The 7,612-nt window shown below is 68.3% G+C and overlaps 2 protein-coding genes across 2 annotated transcripts in view; one reads left to right on the top strand and one right to left on the bottom strand.

The window, feature by feature from the left end:
- Positions 1-11: 11 nt before the first annotated feature.
- EMIHUDRAFT_462688 (hypothetical protein) lies at positions 12-1,890 on the bottom strand (the record flags this gene model as incomplete). Its single annotated transcript, XM_005784388.1, has 3 exons — positions 12-98; positions 122-732; positions 999-1,890. The coding sequence occupies 2 exons, from the start codon at positions 1,888-1,890 to the stop codon at positions 212-214; spliced, it is 1,413 nt and encodes a 470-aa protein (XP_005784445.1). The 3' UTR covers positions 12-98; positions 122-211.
- Positions 1,891-3,074: 1,184 nt separating this feature from the next.
- EMIHUDRAFT_462689 (hypothetical protein) overlaps positions 3,075-7,612 on the top strand; it is a gene marked incomplete at its 5' end in the record, with an annotated part of 6,435 nt that continues 1,897 nt past the window's right edge. Inside the window, 12 exons of the mRNA XM_005784389.1 lie at positions 3,075-3,791; positions 3,902-4,072; positions 4,290-4,349; positions 4,776-4,872; positions 4,915-4,979; positions 5,192-5,293; positions 5,415-5,507; positions 5,596-5,748; positions 5,903-6,169; positions 6,280-6,669; positions 6,777-6,802; positions 7,203-7,402. Coding sequence (XP_005784446.1) covers positions 3,075-3,791; positions 3,902-4,072; positions 4,290-4,349; positions 4,776-4,872; positions 4,915-4,979; positions 5,192-5,293; positions 5,415-5,507; positions 5,596-5,748; positions 5,903-6,169; positions 6,280-6,669; positions 6,777-6,802; positions 7,203-7,402 — 2,341 coding nt within the window. The remainder of the gene's footprint in view (positions 3,792-3,901; positions 4,073-4,289; positions 4,350-4,775; positions 4,873-4,914; positions 4,980-5,191; positions 5,294-5,414; positions 5,508-5,595; positions 5,749-5,902; positions 6,170-6,279; positions 6,670-6,776; positions 6,803-7,202; positions 7,403-7,612) is intronic.

The following is a 7,612-nucleotide window of genomic DNA, read 5'->3' on the forward strand; positions in this document are numbered from 1 at the left end:
GTTCGGAGTTTGTACTTTAACTGAGGCCACCTGTCTCCTGTCTCCACAATCCACCGCACAACCCGCAACTGCGACATCGCCACCAGAGTGTTTTAGGTGTGCCCCCGCGGAGCCGGCCGGCGAGCCACGCGAGCGTTGCGCGCTTAGAGTGGCACCTGCTCCCGCTCCCGCCCGGCACATCGTCACAGCTCATCCCCCAAGCCCCGCCTCGTCACCCGCCGGAGGTGTCCATGGCCGACGATTTCGCCTCCGCCTTTATCCTCGCCAGCTCCTCGCGCGTCATGCGCGAGCCCGGCTCCCTCGCCGGCGCGGCGCCCACCGTGAAGCGCGGCGACGTCGAGTCCGCCCTCTCCGCCGCCCCTCCCTGCGACGTGCCGCCCCCCTCGGCCGCCGCCTCGGCCGCCTTCTGCTCGGCGGCCAGCATCCGCTTCATCGCGGCGGTCGTCATCGACACGCCGCGCTGCCCAGGCGTCGCTGGCTGCGGGAAAGCGTCTGGCGCCGCCGCGGCCGCCACCGCGCCGCTCACGTCCATGTCGGCGAGCGAGCGCGCGCGCTTCACCTCCGGCTTGGAATCGTCGTCGGCCAGCCACGCGTCCTTGAGCGTCTCGTCGGCGGAGGGGCGCGACGCCGCGTCGATGTTGAGCAGCTGCTGCACCAGGCCCGCCGCCGCCTGGCCGCGCTTGGCCGGCAGCGGCGCGCTCGGCACGCCCTTTTGGATCATGCGGATGAGGCCTACTCCATTCAAGGACGCATCGACGCTCAGCGAGGCGCTCGGCACGCCCGATTGGGCCTTGCGGGCGAAACTCTGCTGTCGTGCCTTCTCTCTCTCTTCTCTCTTCTCTCTTCTCTCATTTTGCTCGCCTCTCTCTTCTTCTCCCTCTCTTCTCTCTCTGCGGGCGAAGCCCTGCATGTCGTCGGCGTCGAAGGGGAGGCGCGAGGCGAGCATGCCGTACAGGATGACACCGCAGGACCACATGTCCGACTTGGACGCGTCGTACCTGCACGAGGGCAGAGTACCCTCGAGAGGACTCCAGGCACGAGCGCGCGTCCGACTCGGGCGCATCGGCGCCCGCCGCTCTCGAGGGCGGGAGCGGCGCCCATCAGCTCGGGCGCGGCGTAGAGCGGCGAGCCGCAGTGTGTGGCCGAGTGGTTCGTGTGCGGCCGCAGCGTCGACAGCCCAAAGTCGGCGATCTTCAGCAGCGCGACGCCCGCCGCCGGCCGCGGCGCCGCGTGCATGTCGATGGAGGCCGACGAGGTGCGGTCGGCAGCCTCCCCCTCTGCGGCCTCGGCGACCTCTGCGTCGGAGGCGGTGGGCGGCGGCACTGCGGCGGGCGTGCAGAGCATCAGGTTCTCGAGCTTGAGGTCGCGGTGGAAGACGCCGAGCGAGTGGCAGAAGCGGAGCCCGTGCAGCAGCTGCGAGAAGAGCGAGCGGACCTCGGCGGTGGGGAGCAGGTCGTTCGCGTTGATGTGCTGGAGCAGGTCGCCGCGGTCGCAGTACTCCATCACGAGGTAGTAGCGAGACGGCGTCTTGATCCAGGTGAAGAGGCGGACGATGTTGGGGTGGCGCAGCTTCTCGTGGTACGCGACCTCCCTCTTCAGGAGCAGCTCGGCGCGCTCGTTGAGCTTGTTGCGCCGCACAATCTTGACGGCCGCCTGGTGGCCCGTGCGACTGGAGGTGGCGAGGCGGACCTTGCCGAAGCCGCCCTCGCCGAGCGTGGTGCTCGTCATCTGGTACTCGTGCAGCAGCGCGCGGTACGCCTCCCCGTCCGCAAGGCCGGCGCCGCTCACGATGAACGACTCCTTGTTGACGCTGGCCAGCTTGGGCTCCTTGTCCTCGAGGTCCTTGTTGATCTCCACCTCGGCCACCTGGTTGCTCTGCTGGTTCCCCATCCCGGATTTCCTAAGCTCCGACTTCCTGCGCGATGCGTCGGCCGGCAGCCCGGCGACAGAGAATTTTACAAGGTTTCCCTCGCACAACACTGGGCACGGGACTTGGCGCGCACTGGCACTAACACAGGTACACCACTGGAGCCGCCTAAGCGACTCCTGCGAGGACGGCGAGGCACTTAGCTCCGTGCACTCGACCGCCCTCACCGCTGGCAAGCTCATTCACAATCTGCTCTGCGATGGCCGTGTGTCAGGCCGTGTGAAGAACGACTGAGATGCGCTGCTTCTGCAGCCCCAGCCAGCTCTTGGTGGTCCAAGTCACCTTATCGAGGTACTGGGCCCGCGTCAGCTTGTTCTGCAGCACGTTCGCCGCCCCCCAGAGGATCTCGCCGACGACCCCCTTCCCAAACCCGCCGAACGACTCGAACAGCAGCAGCCGCACGTCGACGTCCTGGCGAAGAGAATTTGAACTTAGGCGAGGCTTATAGGTTGGGGATCCCTGGATATGCTGCGAGGAGGGCAGAGTTGCGCCGAGAGGGGCAACAATGAGAGGCGAGGGCAAGGGATCGGCAGGCAGCGGCGGCGTCGCAGGATGAGGCAGAGGAGAGCGAAGCGACAGAGGAAGATAGAAGCGACAAGAGAGAGAACGACGAGAGTGGGAGGACCGCGAGGTGGCATGAAGGTTGCAGCGAGAATCGGCGAGGGACTGCGAAGAGAGATAGGAAGAGGCAGACGCCCAAGGGTGGGCGACGGATAGCGCACCACACCCCTCTTCACAAACAAATCTCTCCCCTCTTCTTAAAATCCCTGTGTGGTGGCGGCGTGCCGTCCTCCCATCCCTCCCTTGGGTTGTCTGTTTTCTTTCTTTCTTTGGGGAGGACCCCTCCCCTATCCCTCGTTTGGGTTGTGTGTTTTCTTTCTTTCTTTCTTTCGGTTGGGGAGGGGTGTCCGTCCGGCAGGCACCACTCCCTCCCTATCTCCCTTTGCTGCAACTCATAAAATCGTTGGGTCGCTTCTGTTCACGTGGGCCGGCCCCCCCGTGGGCCGACCCTCCGATTTTATGAGAAGAGAACAAAGGGAGTGGGCAGGCACGAACAAGAAAGCCTGCCGCCGCGTCCGTGGCAAGAAGAGCAGAAAAAGAACTCGTGGGCGTCGCCAGGTGTCGCGGCGGCGTTGCTGGCGCTCCTATGGAGTACGAAGAATTTCAAGCCTCGCAGGCGAGCCAGCCGTTCGCCTTCGAGACCCAGGACGACGACGACGACACCCCTCAGCCCTTCAACTTCATCGACGACCACGAGGAGGACGGCGGCGGGGGCGGCGGTGCCGATGGCCCGGCCGCGGCGGGCGCAGCGGCGGACGACATGATGACGTGCGCGGTCTGCGACGACGGCGGCGGCGCCTCGGCCGCCTCGGTCGGCGCCGGCGCCGGTGACGGCCTCGAGTTTGTGGAGGAGGACGAGCGTGAGGCGCCGGTGCCGTCCGAGCTGCCGGCGTGGGCGTGCAGCTACTGCAACGTGCACACTCCGTCGGCGGTGGTCAAGTGCGTGACGACGGGGCGCTGGTTCTGCAACTACCGTCCGCCCGGGCTGCCCGCCTCGTGCATCGTCTACCACCTGATCAAGTCTCGCAACAACGAGGTGACGCTGCACGCAGAGTCTCCGCTCGGAGAGATCACGCTCGAGTGCTTCCTGACCGGGACGAAGAACGTCTTCTCGCTCGGGTTCGTGCCGGTCAAGGAGGACCTCGTCGTGCTGCTCGCGCGCGACGTCGACGTGAGCGGCATCGAGGCCGCCTCCGACTCCACCCTCGCCCCGTGGTGCCCCGCCGGAGGCTGCACTGACGCATCCCGGACGCGTCCCTCGCAGGACGCCTCGGACTGGGACCTGACCAAGTGGCAGCCGCTCGTTCGCGAAAAGGAGCCTCGCCCCTCCCGCCGCCACGTCTCCTCCCTCTCCTCCGCCCCCCTCCCGGCCCTCCTCCTCCCCTACACCCCTCTGCCTCCCGCCTCGCGCAGGCCTTTGTCCCGTGGCTTGTCAAGCAGCCAACCGACTCGGAGGCGCTGCGCGCACGCCCCTGCTCGGTGGCGCAGATCTCGCGGCTCGAGGAGCTGTGGAGGACCAACCCGGCCGCGACCTACGCCGACACTCTCAGCGCCGAAGGGGACGCTCTCGACGGCGGCGAGCCGGTTCCCAGACACTTCTTGGACACTTCCCAGATACTTCCTAGACCCTTCCTGGACACTTTCTGGACACTTCCTGGACCCTTCCTAGACACTTCCTAGACACTTCCTAGACATCTCTCGACAGCCGAGCCGGCGCCACAGCACAGCGGCGGCAGCAGGGCGGCGGCAGCAGGGCCCGCTCGGCTGTGAGTGAGTACGCGTGGCGGGATCACTGCGTCAGGCGCCCATCCAGCGCCAGTACGAGGACGCCTACCAGTACCAGTCCATCATGGGCCCGCTCGTGCGGCTCGAGGCGCAGAGGCAGCCGAGATGCAGCCGAGAGGCAGCCGAGAGGCAGCCGAGAGGCAGTCGGGATGCAGCCGAGAGGCAGCCGAGAGGCAGCCGAGAGGCAGCCGAGAGGCAGTCGGGATGCAGCCGAGAGGCAGCCGAGAGGTAGCATGCACACCGGCCAAGCCCCGTCCTGCTCGGCTCGAGGCGACGACGGCCTGCGGGAGGCGCACTCTCACTACTTGCTGTTGTGATTGCGATTGTTGCCGTTCTTAGGCCGAGAACGACCGGCAGATGCGGGAGGCGCAGACGCAGGAGGCGCTGTCTGTCCGGTGGGACATGGCGCGACACACGCCGCTCCTCTTCGCCTCCCTTGAGGAGCCGTCCGCTGAGCGGTCGCCCCCCCCCCCCCCCCCTCCCCCTTCCCCCTCCCGCGCAGGCGCTCAACAAGCGCAGGCTGGCCTACTTCACTCTCCCCTCCAACGAGGCCGAGCTGAGGCTGGTCGGAGGCGGCGGGCCGGCGCCGCCGCCGGCATGTGAGACGCGTCGCTCCTCACGCGCCTCGAGCGTGTGAGCAGGCGACGAGCTGCTCCTCCGCCACCCCGGGGACGCTAGCCACCCGCCCTTCGAGGCGCAGCAGTCAGTATGCATGGGACCGAGCAGACACTCGCCCCCTAGCCGCCGGAGCACGAGGAGGGCCCCCCCACCTTACCCCCCACCTTGCACTCCGCCGCACCCCTCCCGCCCTCATTTGTGGGGCTTGACTTGCAGGGCTGCAGTTTTTTCCCAGGGGGGCCCCCCCTCCCCCCCTCCTTCTTCTTCCCTCTTCCCCCCCCCCCCCCCCCCTGTGGCCAGGCGACCGGCACGGTGGTGCGCCTCAACCACGCCAGCGAGGAGGTCGGGCTCGAGCTGCGCTCGGGCGGCGGAGCGCCGACTGACCTCAGCCACGGCTACTCGGCACCGAGACTCTAGCCGGGAGACAGGCCGACGGATTGAGCCGGGAGATTGCGAGACATGGCCGCGTAGCCGAGACGGGTTGCTGCGAGCAGCTTCTCTTCACACCTCCGGCTGTGAACAGGTCGACGTCGTGTGGAAGTCGGTTGCGTACGACCGCATGCAGGCAACCGCTGCCCCACCGCCGGACATTGCACACCTTTGCATGCCGGGGGGGGTCCTGCTTGCGAGGGATGCAGACGCTGCACCTCTCCCCTCACACTCTGCCCACACACTCTCCCCCCCCCCCCCCTTCCCCTCCCCAGACGGCGCTCAAGACCTTCGCCGTCGACGAGACGTCCGTCTCCGGCTACATCTACCACCGCCTCCTCGGCCACGAGGTCGAGCAGCCGCCGGTACGGACGCCGCTGCCGCGCCGCTTCGGCGCGCCCGGCTTGCCCGAGCTCAACCACAGCCAGGCGAGACGTAGCCGAGACGCAGCCGAGATGCAGCCGAGATACAGCCCGGCTTACCCGGAGCTCAACCACAGCGAGGCGTCTCTTCTCCCGCCGGGGAGAGATTGCGATCTCGCACCCAACCCCGCCCGACCGGCCGCCTGCCCGACCGGCGCAGGTGCTCGCGGTCAAGACGGTGCTGCAAAAGGCCCTCTCCATTGTGCAGGGCCCGCCCGGCACCGGCAAGACCGTCACCTCCGCCTCCATCGTCTACCACCTCTGCAAGCAAAACACGGGCCAGACCCTCGTCTGCGCGCCCTCGAACGTCGCCGTCGACCAGCTCTCGGAGAAGATCCACATGACAGGGCTGCGCGTGCTGCGCTTCTGCGCAAAGTCGCGCGAGAGCGCAGACTCGCGCGTCGAGTACCTCACGCTCCACTACCAGGCGAGAGACAGCCTCCCCCCGTCCCACAGCACCCCGACTCGTGCCCCGCCCCCCCGCCCTCCCACAGCGCTGACTCGCTGACTCGTGCCCCCTCCCCCCCCCCCCTCCAGGTCCGCCACCTCGACTCGCCTGCCAACGCGGAGCTGCGCAAGCTGCAGGCCCTCAAGGAGGAGCTGGGCGAGCTCTCGCAGGCGGACGAGAAGCGGTTCAACTCGCTCCGCCGCCGCGCCGAGCTCGAGATCCTCTCGGCGGCAGACGTGGTCTGCTGCACCTGCTCAGCGGCGGGCGACCCGCGCATCTCGTCGCTCCGCTTCCGGCAGTGCCTCATCGACGAGGCGACGCAGGCGCCCGAGCCGGAGTGCCTCATCCCGATCGTGCTCGGCGCAAAGCAGCTCGTACTCGTCGGCGACCACCAGCAGCTCGGCCCCGTCGTCATGTGCAAGAAGGCGGCACGCGCCGGCCTCGGCGTCTCGCTCTTCGAGCGGCTCGTCGAGCTGCAGGCCCAGATCACGCGAGACTGACCCGAGAATTGCATGAAGCAGGGGCTCCCCGTCACCACCCCCAGCTGCGCCGCCGCCCCCAGCCCCCTCCTCCCCCGCCGCTGCAGGTGCGGCCGATCCGGCTGCAGGTCCAGTACCGGATGCACCCGTGCCTCTCCGAGTTCCCGTCAAACACGTTTTACGAGGGCACCCTCCAGAACGGCATCACCGCCGCCGAGCGCGCGCCGCTCGAGGGCGGCTTCCCCTGGCCCGACCCGTCGCGCCCGATGGTCTTCCACTGCTGCCTCGGCACCGAGGAGGTGTCTGGCTCGGGAACCTCCTACCTCAACCGCACCGAGGCGGCCAAGGTCGAGCAGGCGGTCACGCGCTTCCTCTCGGCGGGCATCGCCCCCGCGCAGGTCGGCGTCATCACGCCGTACGATGGGCAGCGCGCCTACATCGTCTCGACGATGCAGCGCAACGGCAAGCCCGCGCCCGGGCTGCACTCTCTCGGCCGCACCCCGCGCACGACCTCGGGTGCGCCTCGGGCGTAGGCACCCTGGCGCAGGAGCTGTACGCGCAGGTGGAGGTCGCCTCGGTAGACGCCTTCCAGGGGCGCGAGAAGGACTTCATCATCCTCTCGTGCGTCCGCTCGAACCAGTCGCAGGGCATCGGCTTCCTCTCCGACCCGCGCCGCCTCAACGTCGCCCTCACGCGCGCGCGGTACGGCCTGGTCGTGCTGGGCAACCCAAAGGTCCTCTCCAAGCAGAAGCTGTGGAACGCCTTCCTCGCCCACTTCAAGGCGTTCCGCCGACCCCCTCGGCCTCGCCACCCCTCCTCCCCTCGCCCCCTCCGTTCGCCACCTCCTTCTCCCCCGCTCGCCGCTCCTGCCACGCCTCCCCCTCCCCCGCCGCTCCTCTCCTCTCGCCTCTGCCGCCCGACCTGCCTCCCCTCGCCACGCCCC

Source organism: Emiliania huxleyi (assembly GCF_000372725.1).
Source record: "Emiliania huxleyi CCMP1516 chromosome Unknown EMIHUscaffold_17, whole genome shotgun sequence".
Classification (NCBI taxonomy): domain Eukaryota; phylum Haptophyta; order Isochrysidales; family Noelaerhabdaceae; genus Emiliania; species Emiliania huxleyi.